At 36.6% G+C, this 23,282-nt stretch overlaps 3 protein-coding genes across 5 annotated transcripts in view; 2 read left to right on the top strand and 1 right to left on the bottom strand.

Annotated features, from left to right (window-relative positions):
• LOC6041342 (diacylglycerol kinase 1) overlaps positions 1–9,679 on the top strand; it is a 181,650-nt gene extending 171,971 nt beyond the window's left edge. For both annotated transcript variants that reach the window (XM_038265933.1, XM_038265932.1), the window contains exons 18-20: positions 36–252; positions 5,356–5,537; positions 5,595–9,679. In XM_038265933.1, coding sequence (XP_038121861.1) covers positions 36–252; positions 5,356–5,537; positions 5,595–5,684 — 489 coding nt within the window. In that variant the 3' untranslated portion in view covers positions 5,685–9,679. The remainder of the gene's footprint in view (positions 1–35; positions 253–5,355; positions 5,538–5,594) is intronic.
• A 2,639-nt stretch (positions 9,680–12,318) lies between these two features.
• On the bottom strand, positions 12,319–13,085 carry LOC6041340 (ARL14 effector protein). The gene is made up of 2 exons (XM_001850565.2): positions 12,608–13,085; positions 12,319–12,547 (listed from the first exon to the last, which is right to left on the bottom strand). The coding sequence occupies exons 1-2, from the start codon at positions 12,972–12,974 to the stop codon at positions 12,375–12,377; spliced, it is 540 nt and encodes a 179-aa protein (XP_001850617.1). The 5' UTR covers positions 12,975–13,085; the 3' UTR covers positions 12,319–12,374.
• A 267-nt stretch (positions 13,086–13,352) lies between these two features.
• Positions 13,353–14,927, top strand: LOC6041339 (protein RRNAD1). 2 transcript variants are annotated; one of them, XM_038265285.1, is made up of 3 exons: positions 13,353–13,857; positions 13,909–14,034; positions 14,159–14,338. In XM_038265285.1, exons 1-3 carry the CDS (start codon positions 13,441–13,443, stop codon positions 14,204–14,206), a joined length of 591 nt encoding a protein of 196 aa, XP_038121213.1. In that variant the 5' UTR covers positions 13,353–13,440; the 3' UTR covers positions 14,207–14,338. The 2 variants fall into 2 exon arrangements, with proteins under 2 accessions (XP_038121213.1, XP_038121212.1); XM_038265284.1 differs by adding an exon at positions 14,720–14,927 and having other exon boundaries at positions 13,358–13,857; positions 13,909–14,655.
• Positions 14,928–23,282: the final 8,355 nt, after the last annotated feature.

The raw sequence follows: 23,282 nt of genomic DNA, 5'->3' as shown, positions 1-23,282 counted from the left end.
CTGTCTTTTCGTTTTTGTTCTATGTTTCGGTCTAGTGTGATGGCGTTTCACTGGAACTGGCCAACGGTCCCCAGCTGCAGGGTATTGCCCTGCTCAACATCCCGTACACCCACGGGGGCTCGAACCTGTGGGGTGAACATCTGTCCCAGAAACGGATGCGGAAGGGACCGTTCCGGAAGAAGCTGAAAAACTCCGACAAAGAGCTGAGCGCCAACAGCTTCAACTCGGTGGACCTCTCGATAGCGATTCAAGGTGATTTATGAAAATAATTGACATTGGTAACGGTGCTTCCAATAGAAGAGACATAAATCTACGTGTTGAAAATTGCTTAGAAAATATGCAAAACATGTATCCTGCACACAGATCTTTATTTTTATAATATTATGCAACAGGTATGGCTTGTTTAAAGATATATAGTTTTTGAACATGTGCTGGGGTAAACAACACATTGTCCACAATGTACCTATTAAAAAACAGCACTTCTTTTTAAATAGATGCACTCAAAAAAATGAGTTCGCATAAACGTGAACAGAGTTCAGGCCAACGGGAACCAGGAAGAAAACTGTTCAACTTTTATAGTGCATTGCACCATGAAAATGAACAGTTTTCTTCCTGGTTCCCGTTGGCCTGAACTCTGTTCACGTTTACGCGAATTCATTTTTTTTTAGTTTGCGTTAAATTTTGTTGAATTGTAATTTTGAAATTTGGGATGACTTCAGTATCCACTGTGTTTCAAACAAATTTCTAATGTGTAGTTAAAAAAATGTAGTTAAGAAAAACAAATTTTCCATTAAAATAAAAAAAAATATATTACCACCAAAAGCATTTTAATGAATCATCCAACAAAAAGAAGTTTGTTTTTCTACAAATGCCTGTTAATATGAAAATAATTTTGGATTCTTTTTTACACTTAAAACTTGTAATTTAGCAACTAGCTATTCTTACCGTAAAAATGTTTAAAAATTAAAGGCTAATGATGATAATTTGTGCAAATCAATGTACCTTACATTTTTATTCTCGAAAAGGGTGCCTTTTGATTTATCCCATTTAACCCTCTACTGCACAATTTTTTTTTCGAAATTTTTCCCGTGTTAAGGAGGTCATGTTAAGCAACTTTTGTTCTACAATAACTTCACTTCTCTTGTTTTTTTTTTCTTCTGTTACTTTAGTATTTGAATTCGCATTTATCTTGTTTAGTTTATATTTGTTTTTGGTAGTTGTTGGCCTATTCTACCACGTCCTATTATTACATTTTGCCTATCTAATTTTTTAATGTTTTTATCGACACTTTTTCAATTTTTTACTTGTTTTCCACATTTTCTGCAGTAGGCACCATTATCATTTAAATAGTTAAATCATACGTAGAGGCATAGTCTAGGACACTACAAAAATTACTGCATACTAGAGCGTCCAATTTCCCGGGGTTACAAATTTCCCGGGAAACGGGAAATTTTCATTCAAATTCCCGGGAAATCCCGGGAATTCCCGGGAAATATAAATTTATTGAAAATTGGTTTTATATTGGTTCTGCTGCAAATAAGTTGTTTAGAACAGTGACTGAAAGGCTAAAACAAGTGTGAAGATCAATTAACTGCTTAACTGCATGTAAAAAATCATAAAACTGCAAGAAAATGTTTTTTTTTTTTTCTTGTTTTATAAGATCCAATAGTACAATAAATCAAAAAATAATGTCATTTTTTTTTTTGGCAAGGTAATTAGACTACATATTGTATTGTATTTAACGAATTGAAATATTTTTTCTTGCACAAAACTATTTTAAAAATGTTAAAATACCAATTTGATTTTCAACTCATTAGAACATGGTAAACAAAAATGTAAAAATTTAATATATTATTTATAAAATAACTTCAAATATTCTTGAAAAAGCTTACTTAATTTTCCCGTAGCTTCAAAAATAAATATTATCCGAAATCAAAGTGTCTGATAATCTGGTTAATTGTATATGAGCTATAAATTAAATTTAATTGAACAAAATCATCTTCATTTATTTTTCTCTGAGCATTTAAAAAATGGTTCCAAAAAGTATAGAAAATGTGTACTTTTGCTTAAATTTCGGGAATTCCCGGGAAATTTACAAATTTCCCGGGAAACGGGAAACATATTTTTTCGGGAATTTCCCGGGACGGGAAATTGGACGCTCTACTGCATACTTATTTTTACTAAAAACATGAGAAGTGATAGTAAAAAACACAGCCAAAGTTGACCCCTAAAAAAAATATTTTTTTAAAAACATTGCAAAGTCACATAAAACAAGTAAAACTTCCAACCCTAAAATTTTCTAAAATTTCAAGAATTCCTCTTTCCAATGCTTTTTAAAGAACAAAAATTGGTTAAAAATTGATTTTTGGAGATTTTTCAGATCAAAAAACCGGGGTTAGATTGTAAAGGGTTAAAAAAACCCATATGTTTCAATGGAGGCGCGTGATAGTTCTAGAATCTCCTAAAGTGAAGCTTTGTAAATGACGCACGCCTCCATCAAAATATAAAAAATAACTTTAAGTTGGAACAAAAAATCTTAAATTCTAGGGTAAAATATCTATGTCACGGATAATTGATAAGGACCCCGCGACAAGAAAAACAAACAGGTACATTGATTTTTAGTAAAAATAACCATCCGCCATGGCGTGGTCCGTTTTTCCTTATTTCATTGAGAAAATTTTGTCACTTTGAGAGTATTTAAAAATTCAAATTATCACTCTTTTTAGTTTTTACTTCTACAACATTTCTTCACTGTTTGAAAACTACTTCCTTTCTGCCAGACTCAGTATGATTCGGAACAACTCAGTTCGTTTTAATTCAGGCCTTCGACCTATCAATATCACCCCGGTTAACAGTTTTTAGTATACTTTTTTAACACAACGCAATTTAATGTGCTTAGTTATATTTTTCGAGTGCGGATCAAAATCAGCCTACTTCTCAATATTTCGCGTTCCGTAAAATAAAAATAAAACGTTGGTATTTATAACATTAAACTAATATTAAATTGTTTATTCGGATATGCTAATTGTTTATTATGATGAATTGTAATGGTTCTTGAAATATTACTTGAAAATATTATTGAATCAAGAGACTGTACTTATTCGGTAACCGGACGTGGGCTGCTTTTAAACCAGGAGGGTGCTGTGTCCTATCCCTCGCCTAGACCAAACCAAAACCCATGATATAGCTGTCAGACCAAATCGTCAGACCAAGACTGTCAGATCAACACTGTTAGACCAAAGAGTAAAAAGAGCCTTAGTCGTCCACCTTAATTTTTTGTCGCGTTCTCGGTTTACACCTGAACAATCATGAAATTTTTTATGCGGATTTGTGATTCCTCTCGTTCTACCATTACCTTCTTTTAAATTTGCCGCTTGCACACAAACGTCAAAAAAACAATAACAAAGCCGAGAAAAAGCCGATGCAAAATCAATTTCAAAAAAACTCAATATCCCTGAAACATTGCTTTAAGAGGTAATTTTGGTCCCTGATCACGAATCCGTGGTCCATTTACCGATATCTCGTGACGGTGGGGCGGTACGACCCCTTTCATTTTTCTGGATTTTTGTAAAGACACGTTTTCAGTGATTTGTAGCTCGAAATCGTGATGAGAAGGAAATTCGGTGTCACTTTTGTTTAGTTTTAATAATCGCTGACATTTCCCGTTACTCCACTTTCAAAAGTAGTGAGACATGTTATTTTATGGGAAATTTAATGTGGGTAATTCCAGGCAGAGTCAACCTTTACCGATTTGGACCAAACTTGGAGGGAACGTTTATCTATGGTTAGTTAACAGAAATCCCAAGTTTGGTGCTAATTGGACCATCCCTCTATTTTTGGCACCGCCCTCTTTTTTGACGATTTTCTAAAAACTTTTTTTTCTTTTCTTTTGCAACTATTGGAGCAAAAGACTTTCTACAGGTTGCATTTTATAGAAAATTGTTCAAGAAATTCGATAAAAATAAAATTTTAACCCTTAAATGCCCCCAAATATTATATTTTTACGTTTTAAGTAAAAAATCAGTTTTGACTCCTGAACTCCTTATATTTTTATTTGTTTTATTTTTTCACCATCATGTTCCCCGGATAACTTTACATAACAATCAATGTAGACCTCAAACTAAAATGAACTATTGGCAAGATACAGCGATTTTACTGAAAAAAAGTTTGATTTTAGGCAGCACTCGGAAGTACATGGTGTACTTTTCAACAAAAAGGGATGAATCCCGCATAGTTCGGTTTTTATATGTGAGAAACTTATTTCGGATTTGAATTCATAGGACAGAGTGCAGCGCACAATCAAACTTTTTTCTTTAAAATCGCTGTATCTTGCCAATAGTTCATTTTAGTTTGAGGTCTACATTGATTATTATATAATTATTATATAAGTCTATTATATAAGTCTATTGCTTAAAATCAAATAAAAAAAAATCAAATTATTCGCTCTACAGCATTGCCTTGGCGTTCTCGATTGCGAGATTCCTACTCGAAACTAGGTGTTCGAAGGCTTGATTGTTGAGGCAATGGAGCACTTCCATTCGAGCAGTTTTTGCTTTTTTCTACAATGTATTTCTTATGGAGCGAACTGTCAAAAATTGCTCGACTGCGGGTGCTCCATTGCAAACCTCTTTTTACACCTTAGCTTCCATCCACCCCGGGATTCGAACTGATGACCTTTCGATTGTAAGTCCAACTGCCTACCAGCGACTCCACCGAGGCAGGACCCAGGGAGACGACTCCTACACCTGGACTGAGCTAACGACCTAATCTCTAGGTCAGACCGGGGCCAACATTTACTTCCCGTCCGACGGAAGGCGTGATCAGACAAATCTCGTCTCGAAAAATGCCACCGGGACCGTCTGGGATCGAACCCAGGCCGACTGGGTGAGAGGCAATCACGCTTGCCCCTACACCACGGTATTTGCAAAATTATGATTGAAGGAAAAAAAAATAGAAAATCGTCAAAACAGAGGGCGGTGCTAAAAAAAGAGGGATGGTCCAATCAGCACCAAACATGAGATTTCTGTTAACTATCGATAGATGAACGTTCTCTCCAAGTTTGGTCCAAATCGGTATAGGTCGAGTCCAAAAGTGTACTCAGTTGACCTGGAATGACCCATGTACAATTTGAATGTTTTTTGACACCCCTAAAACATAATCGTATGCTTTCGAAAGTACTTTTTTTTCAAAAATTTTCTTAAGAAAAGTTTGAATAGTTGGAGTTACCATATTTGAAAAATGTTGAATTTATTTTTTAAACTTTTTAACTTCGAAATGGAACACAATTCATCCCTGATCTGTTGAACATTTAACTAATTTTCGTTAAAATGCATTCCTTCACCGTCTCACCCACAGACATCGGCGACCGGCGAATCGAGGTGATCGGGCTGGAGAACTGCCTGCACATGGGCCAGGTGCGTACCGGACTGAGAGCATCCGGCCGCCGGTTAGCGCAGTGCAGCGAAGTCGTGATAACCACCAAAAAGACCTTTCCCATGCAGATCGACGGCGAGCCGTGGATGCAGGGACCGTGCACCGTAAGTTGGGCGAGGGTCGTTGGAAAGCGAGATTTTATTCAACTTTCGTCATTCCAGATCCGGCTAACGCACAAGAACCAGGTCCCGATGCTGATGGCCCCTCGGTCCGAGAAGAGCGGAGGATTCTTCAACTTTCTCAAGAGATGACTATCACGGAAGCCCGACACGAACAGCGATCCCCACGAGGCCTAGCCTTTAAGCGTGTCGGACGACGAATCACGGGGTTGAATCGGCCGGTCCGTTCCTTAAAAGTCGGCGGCATCGCTCGCGTAACGATGCCGTCGCAGCTGAACTAAAGCTTTAACCAAGAACCAATGAAGAAACCAAAAAAAAACCCGTAGTTGAAGAAGAAAGATTTTTGAAGTTGTTTCTGCTATCAACTTGTACAGACTTAATTTAATTTAGATACATTTTTCCCTTTTACAATTTATATCCAATTGTCGATTCCGGATAAGTAGATAACGATTTCGTATCGAAACTCGTTACAACTAGCAAAGAAGAATCTCAACCTTTTCTACGAAATGCTTTAGACCAGTCGCAAACCCATCCATTAGAAGAAAAAGAAGAAAAAAAGGTCACAGTTCCTCTGCACTCAGTAATAGTGACTATGCTCCTCCAACGCGTAACACATTTCACCCATACTCACCAGTCAGAACTGAAATAAACAGAAAAGAAATAATACCCGTATCAACCATGTTCTGAACATATCTGCATCGTATGTTTTGGACAGTCGACCCGAAGGGACCTCCCCCTTCCTCTCAGTGTAATCTGGTAAGCGATTGCTTCCCTGAACACAAACATACCCACAGCAAAGGTTTCTTCCCTTCACAATTTTTCATTTGAACACCTTACAATCGAATACACACACACACTAACATTATCACACATACAAGCAGCTCGTTACGTTACCTGTCCTGTAATGGAAAATAGACAAATTGGTAAATTTGCAATCATTCTGGGAAATCTGTTTAACATTTAGATTCTGGATGGTTGCGTTTCTAGAGCACACTTTTTCTCATTCTAACTGCTTGTTGGTGAGTAAAACATGGTATTTTTTCAGAAAAGAGTTAATTCAACCATGGCTAAAACATTTTCCTCGAGAAATGGCTCGTTGCACTTGATTTATCATACCTGCTGCAGAGCAATTCTTTTCATTTGGCATGAACTTTGTTGGTGTCTTCTTTTTAAACAAAACAGATATTTTGCATCATTAGTTCTGCAGCTCGTTGAAAACTTTGATTTTTTCTGCACTCGTCGTTTATCAAACGTTTATCTAATTTATCTAACGAGGCTCTACCGAGTTTGATAAATACGACGAGTGCTTTATAATCACCATTATGCAACCTGTTGCATAAGCCTCTATTTTAATATTGGTAAAATTGGGATGAAACTTGTTTTTTTTTTGTATGGGGACTTGTTGTTCGCAAATTAAGTGGAAAATTAATTATCCAAAAAAAATTGCCGTTGTGGAGCTATGGTGTCTTCAGAAGAGTTGTTGCAAATAGGATAGGGCCACTTGAAATTGGTTGAAAATAAGAAGTGTTCACGATTAAGATGTTTTAAAAAATCTTGCTTTTCAAAAATATTTTTGAATTTTTTTGCTGTCCTCTTGAAAGATGTTGGGCTTGCCAATCCAAAAAAAAATTGTCGAAGACCCCAACTAGGGGAAATATACCCATTATAATCAGTCTAAGCCGTTCATCATTTTTGCCGTTTTCAGTTTCAGAGCAACCTTTTTTTGTATTTAAATCATTAATTTGTACTTAATTATCAAAATTAACCCCGCTGAATCTGAATAAGAAAAATAAGATGCAAATAAGAAGGAACAACTTTTAGATTGGTTGAAAATTAGGGGGGTTCACAATTAGGGAATATAATTTTACTTTATATTATGAGATAAAAATTGTGCATCTTCGACAAAGTAGCTCAGGTTGGCAAGTCCAACAACTTTCTAGAGGACAAAAAATCCCAAAAATATTTCTGAAAGGTTATATTAACAAAAAAAAAACTCCCTGATCGTGAACCTCATTATTTCAACCAAGCCAAAAGTTGTAACTTCCTATTTGTAGCAGCTTTTCTGGAGATACCAAAATTCCAGAACGGCACATTTTTTTTTTTGGAAATCTATTTTCCACTAACTCTGTTGTCTCTCTCCTCTTTCAAAACATGCACTAGTTAATTGTAAAAACCTATCGAAAAGTCGCTTTGCATGTGTTGTGTATCGAATAGACAAACCTGTGAAATCTGTGTTTGCAAAAGCCAAAGGCTTCAACTCTATTATATACGGTAGGGAATATTACGTTTACCTTTCGGTTTCTCTTTATTTTTCTACAAGCAAAAATAACAACTAGAAAGTGATTTGGGTGGGCTTGCGCAAATAGAAAGAAAAGTAAAAAACGCAGCCACGTGGAACGGGATTGACTATTCTGTGCTGGACGGCGAGAAGGGAGAAATTATTTTTGCTTCGGAAACACCACAGTAGCAGTTAACAACATGAGGCTCATAAGTGTACATATTTGTAGTTTAGCATTCATGTTCGAGCATTTCACCAGTCACTCAAAAATATCGAAAATCGTCTGTCTGTAAGTGCATTGAATGAAAAGAAAATTACGGTGAAAAGTGCAGTATTAGCTACAATATAAAAAAAACTTTAAAAATATAAACTGAAATTCTAAAGTAGCTCTGTAAGGAAAACTGAAAACATTACACGCAGAATTTGACGATATTGTAGTTAGCGAAATGCATGAAAAATCGAGTATTCTAAAGAATAAATATATGAAAAGTTGAGTAGTTTAGACAACTTCTAACAAAAAGTTACATCTTTACAGCTTCAGTTTTAGCGAATGTGAAACAAAAACAAAACCACTTTACTGAAAAAGATAACTGTTACTTATCTTGGTATGATTTATCAGTATTGCTTGTGTTTAAGTATTTTTATAACAAACGACGAGGACTCGAGTGCAGCGTACGCCAACCGCCTCTGGATAGTAGTTTCAGGCCTAAAATACTGATTTTTATATATAATAACAAAACATATTATATATCAGACAAGCAGAGATATTATAAAACAAACTAAAATAATGGTAGAAAGTAATGAAAACATGGCATAAAAAAAAGATCGAATGTATAATTCCTGTAAAAAAAATCTGTAGATGATGGTTTTTTCCCAACCAACTAAATCTTTGAAGTGTGCTTTGTTTGTGACTGAAAAGAATATTGTGCGTATATGCTACCAAGTAGCTAAAATTTAAGATTATATGGAACTCATGTTTGTGTTACTTAACTTTGTACAAAAAAAAATATATACAAAAACTGCTAGTTGAATATTTGTAGAAATAACAAATTTTAGTTTTCAATGCGTTTAGTTCACTGCGGTAAGAAGAGTGTAACTTTGAACACAAATATACACGAAAGTTTCGGACCAAACGGGGCACTATTAGATGGCATTTAGCAAAGTGTAGTCCTTTTCACCGAAATAATATGTTTTCTAATCCTAACCCAAGCGGTTCGAACATGAAATTTTAAATTCCTTAGAAATTCTGTACAAATCATATGTTATGATTGGCACCAATTTGTTTAATAAAAACACAGTTTACGGATGAAGAGAGACTTTAAAACGCAGTATAAAATGATAAATCAAACATGATAGTAAACTATAGAGCTGTAGTCAAACTAAACAGAAATATATTCGTCCATCAATTATACCAAAAAGAGCCCAATTAAAATTATGTAGAAGATCTGTTATAAAAATCAATCGCATTAAACAAAACAAAGAGTCACCTACGGATAAATATATCAACTGGACAGAATTAGAAAATAAAAACACTTTTAGCGCTCGCATCTGCCCTTTACCTCCTAAAATCAAACATACAAGTGAAGAATACGGAACGAATTAAAATACGTTAAAGCCATAACTGGAACCCGAGATGTCTGTGTATGTCGTCGGTTTGTTTCACCGAAACTAAAGTATGTACTACGAATATGAAAGAAACATGTGATTTTAAATGTATAAATTTAACCATAGAAGCTAACGACGCGGTGACTGCTGAATCCAAACATACGCTATTATAATATTATATTTATTACTATTTTATTAGCCAAAAGTACGGAGTGTATAATAAAACATGTGTAAATATTATAAACAATTTGTTTTGATCTACTCTACTTCATTAAATTTAAAGCCATGAAATTTGAAAGTATCTTAAATTTGTTAAAAAAAAAACATAACATGATTTTTTGTACGTTTTCACAAATTGTTTCTTTTTTGTATTTGTCTCCATACAATTTTGGCTGCGTCCATACAAACATGGTACGTAAATATTCAAACAGCTGTAACTTTTGAGTGAATTTTCTGATCAAAGTTGATTCGACAAAGTTGTAGGTATTGTTGAGGACTATTGAGAAAAAAATAGGTACACGGAAAAAAAAATTGCGGATTTTTTTATCAAATTTTTTTTTACAAAAACTCAATTTACCAAAATAAGTTTTTTTTTTATTTTCGAGATTGTTTAGGGCAGCGATTCTCAACCTTCTTCTAGGTCGGTACCCCCTACCATGCAAATCAAGTAGGCCCGGTACCCCCGTTGAGAATCGCTGGTTTAGGGGACAAAAACCCGCAACTTTTGAGCCATAGAGAAACATGTGTGTGTGTGTGTGTGTGTGTGTGTGTGTGTGTGTGTGTGTGTGTGTGTGTGTGTGTGTGTGTGCAACCAACCCAACGGGACCACGTGGCCGCTTCTTACAAATTGAGTTGTTTCCATGTATTTTAGATGTTACATCCTATACATGCAAATAACTCGCATAGGCATTTGGAAGGTGTTAGCTCTGCCGAGCTTCGGTGACCTACGCTGGCTAGCCGAGCGCGAGGTACTTCAGCTTTATCGACAAGCCCCGCCCTGAAGAACGTTTGCACCAAACGTTATTTAGAACTTCCGAACCCTTGTCAAATGGACAAGGACCCAGCGCGTATATAGTTGATGGTGGTAACAGACAGTATTCCTAATTCCAATCATAGCTCACCAAGTCGCGATGGCCTAGTGGTTAGCATTTTTGCTTACTAATCCAAAGGACGGGGGATCGAACCCCGACTCGAGCGACTTTGATTTTTCGTTTATGTTCAGAGTTTCAAGATTAACATTTCCTACACTTTCTCGTTGGGAGCAAATGGGAATCGAACCCAGAACCATTCGCTTACAAAGCGAACACCGTAACCAGTCAGCCACGGCCGCTCCCTAACTTTTGAGCCATAGAGAAACATGATCAAATAATCTGCCGTCGAGTTATGAATTTTTGAAAAAATAGTGATCTTTGGAAAAAAAATCGAAACATCCTGCAAAAACAAATTTGACGTAAAATTGAATTTGCAATCGAAAAGTACTTCACAGATTTTTTGATAAAGGGCTCCGTTTTAAAGATATAACCACCGAAAGTTTGATTTTAGCGAATTATTTGCAGTTTTTCGTTTTTTAAAAATAGTGACCATGGGTGACCATTTCTAAAAATATTTTTTTTTTAAGTTCAGAAAATTTTCTATGAAATTTTCTAAGAGACATTAAAGATTGGACCTCTGGTTGCTAAGATGCTGAGGCTTAAAGAAATAGAAACAAGAATATTGAAGTTTTAGAAGTCTCACTCAAACAGCCCATCATTTTCTAATGTCGATATCTCAGCAACTAATGGTCCGATTTTCAATGTTAAAACATGAAACATTCGTGAAGTTTTCCGATCTTTTTAAAAAAAATATTTTGAAATTTTTAAATCAAGACTAATATTTTAAAAGGGCCAAACATTGAATATTACGCCCAAAAGTGGACTTGATCTCCTCTCATGCAACAGGAGAGAGAGAGTATTTGCCGACAAACCGTTGTTTACTGATTCTATTTTAGTTATTTGACGTTTGGGAAACACGACTCGTTGATTATAGCTTAATAGCTTCGTAGCATGCGTTGACCGTTAAAACGAAGATTTCGAAGGATTTCGGCGTCGCCGGATAAATCGTCTTTGCGCAAGATCAGGGTTGAACGGATCACCATGAACCCTTAGAGTAAAATGTTCCCTGGACCACCCCCGACCCGGCTATCTAGTGTAAGTGTGGACTAAAGTTTGTCGCTTAGCTTGTAGGAGCGTTTGAAGTTAAAGCACGCGTTTTCCATAGTAATTTCCATGTAAACTTTAACCCGCCAGCGACAAGCCAATTTTCAACCAAATGAGCTAAAATTTGGTATGAGAGTCCCTATGGGCACCCTCTACAATATGGCCCTTATTTCAACCGGATCTAAACACTTTCGAACAACAAACAAACGCTGAAAGTGTCATCCAAATCGGAGCACCTCGATACGACCTCTAGAACAAACCTTTTTTGCTGAAGATTTTGTTAAATTGTCTAGCAATGGCGGTACAGGAGGACCGTGTGGAACCATGTGCGGCACTTACGGAGGCGGATGCGCCTCGAAAGTGATCAAAGCTCGACAATTAAATCTTCCAGCAGCTGAACCAATCCAGATTGGCGCCATGAAAATGGTTCTGGGAACATCATTGACTCCAAGCCAAAGCAGATCCCGAACATTATTGTCAACATGTTCCAGAAACCCGTGATTATAGCGTTCAAAACGAGGTACTTCGTTGGCCAAGAAGATTCCGATAATGCAGGTTGCTAGCGGGGGTGACGGCTTGGCCGAATGGTTAAGCTGTCCGCTAGTAAGCGGCAGCCCTGATTTACAGCGCCCAGTTACCGAACAACTACTGTACAAATGCTCTCCAATAATAAAAAAAAAAACAGCCATTTGAGCTTGATTAAAATACTTTATTTATTAAATATTACAAAAATGCGACCTTAATTTACCTTTTCATCATCAACTTATTTCTGATGATTAGATCCTTGGCGTCATGTTCAATGGTTTCGTACATCCACTTCCGGGAAACGCGACAGTGCGTGCCGCACTTGGAACTTTCGCAACACGGACAGGGGAAGTGGCATCCGGAACAGGTCATATCCAGACAATCGCACATATCTGAAACAGGTATATCCGATTATTTTCCAGGCAAACAACAAATAAAACCGATTCCATTACCTTTCCCACTTTCGCGGTGCACGCCCCGATCCGTGTACAGTCCGGTTTGCTTTTTCTCCGTGACTTGCGGGGTCGATTTGCGCGTCAGTTTCCGTTTCTCCCGCCGCGACGTGGACGGATTGAAATTGGCCAGAAACTTGGGGTCTGTCTCGAGCTTCTTCAGACCGCGAGTCTGGCGGGTGTTGTGCGCGGCTGACCCCACCGGAGATTGTTGACGCAGGTTGTTGTTGACCGGAGTGTCGGAACGGTTACTGTCCGGATGCGGGGACGACGAGGCCGATGAAATGCCGATCCGTTCGGCCTCGCGGCTTCCAAACTGCGTTGGTCCCTCCTCTTCGGAAGAATCGATTTCGACGCAATCACTCATTTTCCGGTGGAAGTTATTCAACGTTTATCAAAACACAACGGGACGCAACTTTGCAACCAAAATGTTATGTCCTGCCGGGTAAACAAACAACAAATGTAACTGTCAAAGTTGGTTGAGCTAGTCAGCGTTTGGTGGTGCTAGCGTTGCAGCTTCAGAGATCTGGAACGGACATGCAGCGAGACGTTCCAGGGCACTGACTGCGCACGTGCTTTTATGCTTTGTTTATGTTCCGAGCGTCTTCCCCAAACAACGTAGAAGGAACGTATCGGGGTGGTGGGATGAGATTTTAGTGGGAGGGCACCATATGCTAGCATAATTTGTTTTGATCACATCAATGCAGTGATAAAATTAAACTGCTTCACTTCGTAATCTAGGAATGATACACATTGACACTATTCTATGTTTGAACAGGTTTGAACTGAAAACCAGGATGTGTTTTCGGTAGAAAATATTTAAAACAAGCAAAATGACTATAAAGTTTAACAGTGAGTTCAATTTTGACACATATTTCAATGAAGGTGTAGCATTTTTAAGCCAACATAGCTGGATTTTTGAGCAATCGAATACCAAATTTGTTCATAATGGAATTCTGGATCGAATTCCAGCTGAATGGATCGCTGACTTGGAAAGTGCCTCCAACGATGAATTTAACAAAATTCCACTTGGATATCTAAACGAAAGCTGGAGCCATAGTTTTAGACAGTTTCTAAACAGCTGTTTCGGCTTATACGTTAATTATGAACTGTTTAGTGAAAGCAAAGAAACACGAGCAACATTGAAGGGTGTTGGCCCGAAAAAGATGCACGAAATCAGCAATTTAACAGCACTTATAAAGGATGTTTGCTCACAGGATAAAATTTTGCTGGATTTTGGATCTGGATTGGTAAGATCATGTCAAAAACATAAGCTACAGTACTAATAAATGTATTTTTAGGGATATTTGAGCCAAAATTTGAACCAAAAGCACCATTTCAAGGTTTTGGGCATCGAAGGAGATGAATACCGTGTTCGGACTAGTATTCAGCGCCAAAACCAGCTGTTTCCAAATTCTATTAGTAAGGTAAAGTTCGTCCAACACTTCATTGAGACTGAATCGTTTGAGTTTATTAAACAAACAGCTGAGACAAAGTTAGAAAATATTATTGACCAAAATTACGCCATAATTGGACTCCATGCATGCGCAGACCTCTCAATCGCCGCCATCAAAATGTTCCTCGCCCACGAGCCAGTAACGAAACTCGTTATAATGCCTTGCTGTTACCACAAACTGAAGCCTGAAAACGAAGAATGCACTGCGTTCTCGAACATCCCACTGAGTGACCAGCTTCGTGAAGCCCTAGCACAGGTTCCAAACTTCCTGGGCAGACCATTTCTTCGACTTGGATGTCAGCAAACTGCGGCCAGGTGGGCAAATTTGACTGAACAGGAGCATACAACCCACGGAAAAGCGATGTTTGAGCGAAGCCTAGTAGAGGCCATCTTGAGCCAAGGGGAAAATGTAACGACGAATAAGACAAATCGCAACTCAAGGGATGTTTTGGAAAGGTTTACAGTTCAAAGAGAAGGGCAAGATCGGAGTTGGAGCGATGAGCATCGTGAAAAATTGAAGATTTGGATGGAAAAGTATCCTCAAGGGAGCAATTTGGCAGAGTATTTAACTTGTTTGCAAAACTGTTTGCAGGTATGATTGAAATTGAATATTGCGGTACACAATACTATTCATATATTTTTAATTTTCATTGCAGTCGTTATGCGAAAATCTCATCCTACTCGATCGAATGTGTTACCTAAAAGCTGAATCATCGAAACGTGACCTAACTATTCGGACTGATTTGGTCAAACTTAGCAATGACCATCTTTCACCTCGTTGTTTTGTGATTGTAGCGGAGAAGATTACGAATCAATAAAATTGTCGTTATATTTTTTCAAAAAAATATTTGCTATGTCTTTAAACAACTCATTTTTTTAAGGCTAACATGTTGGTGACTGTCTATTTATTGTTGTATCGTTAACTCAGGGTGAATTGGGTGGTGGTAGTTGATTTATTTCAGGCAGCTTTAACATGTTTGTCATTCGCTGCCTAGGGTGAATTGGGACAGCTTTTTAAACCTTTATATTCTCACAATATTTTGATAATTTATATTGGTTTCAGTAGCAACAGACGCAAACTATCCAAATCAGCAAAGAAATTACTTTTTTTTATCTCTATCATTAAATCATTATCATTAAAAAAACAACGACACATTTCTAAGTATTGAACAATTGCAAAAATATTTTTAAAAAAACAATAACAAAAACAACATAGTTTAGTTCATGTTCAACATCAATAATATCGGAATATTGAAATGTAAAATGTACAAATCTGTTAGCTTTAACCCCACATTGAAAAATATCAAAGACATCCCGAGGTGAAATACATAGGGGAGAATGGGGAGACTTGATCCCCGGGGAGACTTGATCCCAAGCCTGTATCTCGTCAGCATGTGGGTAAAACAATTTGCTTTGTTCTAGAAAGTTGTGCGAAATTGACTAAAACTCATTGTAGAAAACAAAGAAAAAAATTAAAAAATGTTTGGATTGAGTTACACACATTTTTCTAAGAAGTGCTGCAAAAAACTTCCAAGAGATCTTTTTTCTTTGTTTTGATAAGTATAGAAAACACTCAAAAATTATTCAAAAAAATATTTTTTATGCATGAATTGTTTGATAAACATATCAACTCCAAAACCCTTACGCATTTGACGTTAAATTTATCGTCATACTATTTTTACAATCAATTGTTTAAAAAAGTGCGTTAAGGGAGACTTGATCCCTGCATTTTTACAGTCACTGGAATCAGCCCCAAGATTAAAAAATTTGGCTGGGTTTTCGTACATAGTTTCCTTTAGTATAGTTGTACATAACTAACTGCAGTTTGAATCATTTTTCAAAAGTTTTGTAAACAAAAACTACCAGCTTTTGTAAACATGCTCAATTTAGGTCTAAAAAAGAAAATTTTAAGTTTTTAAATATTTTACATGCTAAACTTGTTATATTTTGAACACAAACGTACAGGTTTAATGTGAAATTGCTGTATCTTATAGAAAATTAAAAGTTTGAATGAATAAAAAACATTTTGCTTAAGATTTCTTCAAAATGTTGAAAGGGGGATCAAATTACCCCCAACATTTAGAAAATGCCGGTTTAAAATATTTTTTTAAAAAGCTTGGCTTTATTCGAAGAGTTTGTCTGATGAAATACCTTTATCAGCCAAACATAGTTGAATGTTTAAGCTTTCAATTCATACAGAAAGATCATAGTTTTGTGAGAAATTGACATAGTTATGTGCGATACAAAAAAAGGGGATCAAGTCTCCCCACTCTCCCCTAACATCAAAAACAAAGCTGCGCTATTGCCTTATTGAATCAAAATAGGGGACATTCAATTAAAGCTAATTAAAAGCGTTTTCAATTGAAATCGAGTGATAAATAGCTTAATAAGAAGTTTCTATCATAAGTTTTGCAAAATTAGTTGTTCAAATAGTGAAAATCAGCAAATTGGATGGAGTTAGGAGCGAGTGCTTAACCTGCCAAACATACGAGAATTTCCCCTAGTATTAAAAATTGTAATAGCGATTTCTCCCTCGGCTGTCGGTATAGCTCGGTGTGGGTCTCCTACGAAAAGATGAATCTCAAAAGGCCAAATCCCGAAAGGCCGACATTCAAACGGCCGAATTACTCGAAAGGCAGAATTCTCATAAGACCGAATCCCAAAAGGCCGAATCTTATTTTTGGACGCGGTTTGCCATTATTATTTTTACAAACCATAGTTATGTAACACTTAGTTTCGAGTAGGAATCTCGCAATCGAGAACGCCAAGGCAATGAATTGATTTCTTTTTTGAGTTCTGTAACAAAAATTGGTTTCGAAATAAAGAAGGCATAACTTTCTAGCATTGCTGCTAACTACATTTTAAATGTTTCTATTTATTTGCTTATTGCGACAAATAAATAGAAACTTAAAAAATTTAGTCAGAAATTTACTGCAACAATGTGAATTCATTTATGTAGGGTACGTTATCCATTAGTGGACCCCTTTTCTATAGTGGACCCCTCTGAAAGGTTTTTGATGAAAAAATCAATAAAATCACAACTTTAAGCGAGTTGTTGTCTACAAATCTTTTATTTGGCATGTTCAGCATCATTTAAATCAATGTTGACTGATATTGAATAGTCCTTTTCACCAAAATAAGTGTTTTGAGTTCGACATCTGAAATCAGACATGGCCACTAGCATTTTCACAACAAAACTGCATTTATATTTTATGATTGAATTAACTATCCAATCATTTTTGACTGATTATTTAACTTCAGCAAGTCGAAATAATATAAGTTTAAGGAACTTTACTAAAATAAAGCGAAGAACTGCAAATTTTCGAGTTAAAATTAGGGGGGTCCAATATAAGAAAACGAAAATCCAAACTTTTCCAAAAGTGGACCCCTGTTAATAAAACCTTCAAAAATGAAGAAAACTGTGTATTTAAACAAAAGTTTCTCTTAAACATACAATAAATGCTTGTTATTATCAACCTAAATGCATTTTTTTTTTTTCAATTGTGAGTATAAAGATAGCTGTTTCATATGAAAAGTACCAAAAATGCTGAAGCCGTAAAAAAATATGATTAATCAAAACTATAGTCAATTATACTTAACTGAAGCATCATAATTGCAGTTTGAAAATATATTTTATAATAATAAATCAAGCACAAGAACCCGGTGCACAGTTTATACTAACAGGCTATCGTAACCAATAAAACAACAAATTACAAAATTACAAACAAAACATTTTTTTAATAAACATGCGTGGTTTTATCAGCAACTGTAAACAAATCTATTGTTTAGTTTCGGTCAGCTATTTATGTAATTAATATGAAAAAATGTGCATCATATTTTTTCAAATTGGGGTCCTATAGGAAAAGGGGGTCCATAACAGGCAAAAAAGCACTTTTTTCAAATGGCTACTTTTCTGCTCAAAAACAATTAAACTGATAAAACACATAGTCAAAACTGTTCAAAAGACTTCAGTGTTCATTGTTTTGTACAGAGGGTTATGAAAAAGTGCTTAAAATATTGAAAATTTGTGAAAAATGTGCTTCGGCTCTACTAGGGGGTCCACTAGTGGTAAAAATACCCTACTTGGTGGTGAATTATCAAGTTTAGGTTATCGTCACCATAATTCAATATACAACAAGACTGAAACACTTTTGAAATACTTTATTTCATTCTACTCTACTCACTTGTATGCATGGTAACAATATGATTGGTAATGATAAAAAGAATGTACTCAATATATACTTATTTCACTTAAAATAACAAAAAAAAACAGTTTGTTGGTTTACTGAATCATTGTTCTGCCTTTCGAGACATTTGGCCTTTTGAGACGCTTTGTGAGCAAAAGACAAAATTCGGCCTTTTGAATTTCAGCCTTCCGAGATTCTGCCTTTTGAGTTTCGGCCTTTTGAGGCAATTCCCTCGGTGTTCAGGATAAATAGATATGTTATCATATGTTATCAAATGTATGTAAATTAAAACTTCACTCAAAAAATATTATCATTAGACTAATCAAACTTATCAAACTTTCAAATTTATTCAACTAATCAAATTAATCATATCAGTTGCAAAGTAACTGCCGACCTTACAAGTCGCATTATCAACGCCAGTCCGCAGTTTGTGTGCGCGTCGCCGCTTTTTTTAAAATGTGCACCGTAGACAAAAACAGTGTGGTTCTGGATTTTTGTCAACTCCAAACCCAACCAAGCCCGAAGCTTGTAAAAAAATTCCTCGCAGACCTCCAAGTAAACCAAGAAAACTTGCGAGCATTGCAATTATGCAATAGAAGAAAAATAGCCGTGCTGCAGTTCGCCGACTCAGCAATGGCCTCGTCCGTCATCGACAAACCTCTGGTAGGGGAAATATACCCATTTTAATCACTCTAAGCTGTTTGACCAATTCTCATCACTTTTGCCGTTTTCCGCTATTAAATCAACATTTTCAGATGTATCAACAAAGTAGAGGGTTTTATCCCTTATTCCCGAATCCCACTTTCCCGAATCCCATATCCCCGAAAATCATTTCCCCGAAAATTCCACATTCCCGAAAATCATTTCCCCGAAAGTGCCATTTCCCCGAAAATCATTTTCCCGAAATTTCCACATCCCCGAAAATCATTTTCCCGAAATTTCCACATCCCCGAAAATCATTTTCCCGAAAATTCCACATCCCCGAATGTCATTTACCTGAATGACCATTTTGCCGAACTGTGGTTTTCCCGAATTTACATATACCCGAATGGTTATTTCCCCAAAAGTTGAGTTTTCCCGAATGATACTAACTTAGATATAAACTTAATATTAAATTCTCCTACGTGTGGTTTTAAATATGAAAAATAGAAATTACAAATAACCGTAGGCCATTCATAAACTACGCGGAAACTTCAAGAAAGCGGGTTTTTGAGATTATCCAAGTTCAATAAAAAAGATTTTTTTGTATGGGCAATTTTCAGCAAAGCACATTTCCAAAACGGTATCCACGTGGTAAGGATTGCACAGCAACGATATCTTTAAGCGACGAATCAATGCGCAGGAATCAGTTTGTTCTAGATTAATTAGTTAATTATTGAATTAAAAAATGCATTTTTTTTATATTTCATCACCGCCATTTTGGGTTTAAATTTACTAAATCACTTTAGAGTAGTTTAGGGTTTTTACCGAAGTGAACTTTGACAAGGCCTTTGGATAACCGAGCTTGGACTGTATTTTGATTTTCAACTAGGGAACTATACCCTTTCTCAGCCTATTTATATTATCGGCCTATTAGCACTTTGATCATGAATTACAGCTTTCATGAAGTGTTTTTGACTGTTCCAAAGTAATAGATAGCTCAAATAAAAGTGAGCAAGCAACCCTCCATTGTTGATACATCTGAAAATGTTGATTTAATAGCGGAAAACGGCAAAAGTGATGAGAATTGGTCGAACGGCTTAGTGTGATTAAAATGGGTATATTTCCCCTAAATGCAAAAAAGCGAAATGATCAATGTATCAAATCGACGCTGTCGTGCTATCTTGTCGTTTGTCGCTTTTTGACGTTCCGAAAAAAAGCGTGTTAGTTTTTGACCTTTAATTAACGAAAAATAGAGTCACTATGTAAACAATAACAATCACATTTTATTTGGTTGACCATTCTGTGCATTGTCCTGAAATTTGGTTGAATTTGGTTGCTGGAGTCCCGAGTTATATTTACAAATGTGTACGGTAGTCTAACTTGTACGTGTGTCAAAAGCGTTCTGCCCTGAAATCTCTTTGACCAGTTGTCGCACTTACATCAATTTTCAGAGTGTGTCAAGTTAGCGCGAGACGACATTTTTCGGTTTTTATTGAATATCTCAGAATTGAAATCGAATTTTGGGTATCTATGTAGGTCAGAGGCTACACAAAATGGCGTTCTTAATTCAATTTGGCCAAAAATCGACGTACGACAAGTTAGCTCGACTGCGACGAAATGAGAAAAATAGGCAAATGTATTGAGCGGCACGCAGCTATTTAGATTTGTTCATTAGAAATATGTACTCTGCTCAAGATGTTCTCCTTCTCTACATCATTTGTCATAGTCGGAGTTTTCGTTGGATTCGGTGGAGTCAGTTCTTTTTGAAAGGCAGTTGGAGTAACTAAATCTCAGAATCCGGAATTCGAATCCTTTACTCCACAGACTTGGAAAATATTCAAAATTTAAGTGAAGCTGGAATAAAACTATCGTAAAAAACTCGGAATTTTTTGAGCTTTCAATTGTGAACATGACACTTCATTGATCGAACCCGGTCAGGCGGGTATGCCTGTTGTCCAGAACCGCGCGCGGTTCTGGGCAACGGGCATACCCGCCTGACCGTTCGGGAAGTGGCGTTCGGGGAAATGGTCGTTCGGGGATATGGTCATTCGGGAAAATGATTTTCGGGGATGTGGAAAATTAGGGGAAGTGGCCATTCGGGAAAATGGTTTTTAGGAGAAGTCGCAATTCGGGGATGTGGCCATTCGGGGAAATGGATTGTTCGGGGAAATGATTTTCGGGTAAATGACAGTTCGGGAAAAAAAAAAAAAAAAAAAATACGGCGAAATTTTGACCATCGCCAACGACCGCTGGATTAACTTCTTCCCAAGAATCCCAAATGGAGTTCGGACCCTGCGGATGTTGCTGAAACAGCCAACGCCGAAATCAATCACTGTAAACAATGCTGCTGCAACAGTGACGATTATAGGCAAAAAATCGCTTTGCAAACTCAAAGCAAAGAACAAAAAATGTGCGGATTCAACTAAAAAGGTGAACCAAAAATGCAGTACACCACCGATTGAACCTGAGTCAAGTAGCAGCAGCAGCAGTAAAAGCAACAACAGTAAACCAGACCAACATCCAAAGAAAACAAGTCAAATTGACGAAGAAGACAACGATGGATTCGAGACCGTGCTTTTTAACCTTCCCTTGGTATTAAAAAAAATCACACATAAGGTATTGGGGTCCTTTTCGACCCCAAACTTTAAAAAATCGACAAAAATCCAGTTTTTGACCGATTCCGGTTTTTTTGGTCACAAATGAAAGCTTAGAACGTCCCCTTTCCGATACCGACCTGGAAAACCGGATTTGGTCACTGTGGTCACCGGGAATCGGCTACAACCGAAAAAAGGCCTTTTTGAGACCCCAACTTTGACGACCTGTATCTCCGGTAAATTTCAACCAATCAGGATGCTCCGGGTTGCATTCGACAGGTATATACCTGTACTTTGACCACAAATATTAATATCAGGGCCAGGTGACCTACCGGTTCCGGAAATCCGGAACATCCGAAAAGTTCATAATTTACTGTTTTTAACTTATATGTGATACCAATACTCTCATGATAGTTGAAATTGATCCATAAAACTTACTAAAAACACAATGCACGATTGCCAAAACCACTCTGGAGTGTTAGTGGCCACTTCCGGGTAACCTGGAACCGGTTTCCGCACACTCGCAAAACCCGGAAGCGCTTACAAGCATATTTGGACGCGGATGACGAATTGACAACAAAACGAAGAGAGATGGCTGAAGAAGAAACAACAGATGAAGAAGACGAAGATGTCATAAAAGCAAAATATTATAGGAATAAGTGTTATGAGATAACTGTTAAATCCCTGGAGGAAGGGGACGAAGATAAAATTGAAGAACTTGATAATTTAAGATCAAAATTTTCCGCTAAATATTTGAAACATAGACAGAAATCTTTAGAAAAAAGGCATGGTAACAATTATTGAAATATAGCCAGACAAGTGATTTAAAACTCTGTAATCTTTCCTCTTCCACTATCCACCTTGAAGAGATGAATGCACAATGGTGTAATGTCTCTATAATAAAACTAAAAAAAAAATTAATCATATTTATCAAACTTCTCAGAATTATCAACTTATCAGACACATCAAATTTAACAAATTCATCAAATTTATCGAATCCATTAAATTTATCAAAATTAACTTATCTATCAAATTTATCAAACTTTTCGAACTTATAAAACGAATTTAACGAAATTACAAAACTGATAAAATTTATTTAACTTGTTTGTTAATTTAACTTATTTAACTTATCAAACTTATAAAATTCATAATAATTATAACTTTTTTCACTCGAAATGTTTTTTTTTTTCTTTTTTGACATTAGCCTGCTGTGAAATCGAGTTTTGAAGTTTTTTGGAAAAATAGCGTTTTTGCCTTCTGATTTTTCAGACCAATTTTAAAAGGAGGGGGTGACATAAATTTTGAAAACCGGAAATCGTGGTGTAGGGGTAAGGGTGGTTGCCTCTCACCCAGTCGGCTTCGGTCCCGGTAGCATTTTTCGAGACGAGATTTGTCTGACCACGCCTTCCGTCGGATGGGGAAGTAAATGTTGGCTCCGGTCTAACCTAGAGGGTTAGGTCGTTAGCTCAATCCAGGTTTATAGGAGTCGTCTCCCTAAGTCCTGCCTCGGTGGAGTCGCTGGTAGGCAGTTGGACACACAATCCAAAGGTCGTCAGTTCGAATCCCGGGGTGGATGGAAGCTAAGGTGTAAAAAGAAGTTTGCAGTTGCCTCAGCAACCAAACCTTCGGACACCTAGTTTTGAGTAGGAATCTCGCAATCGAGAACGCCAAGGCAATGCTGTAGAGCGAATAATGTGATTATTTTTTTTTTTTTTTTTGTAACGGCCTTATTATATTTATATTGATTTCGATAGCAACAGAGGCAAATTATCAAACTTATAAAACAAATAAAATGT

This window comes from Culex quinquefasciatus, chromosome 3 (genome assembly GCF_015732765.1).
Source record: "Culex quinquefasciatus strain JHB chromosome 3, VPISU_Cqui_1.0_pri_paternal, whole genome shotgun sequence".
NCBI classification, from domain to species: Eukaryota; Metazoa; Arthropoda; class Insecta; order Diptera; family Culicidae; genus Culex; species Culex quinquefasciatus.
The sequence above is the reverse complement of the archived record's forward strand: the minus strand, read 5'-3'. Positions and strand labels throughout refer to the sequence as shown.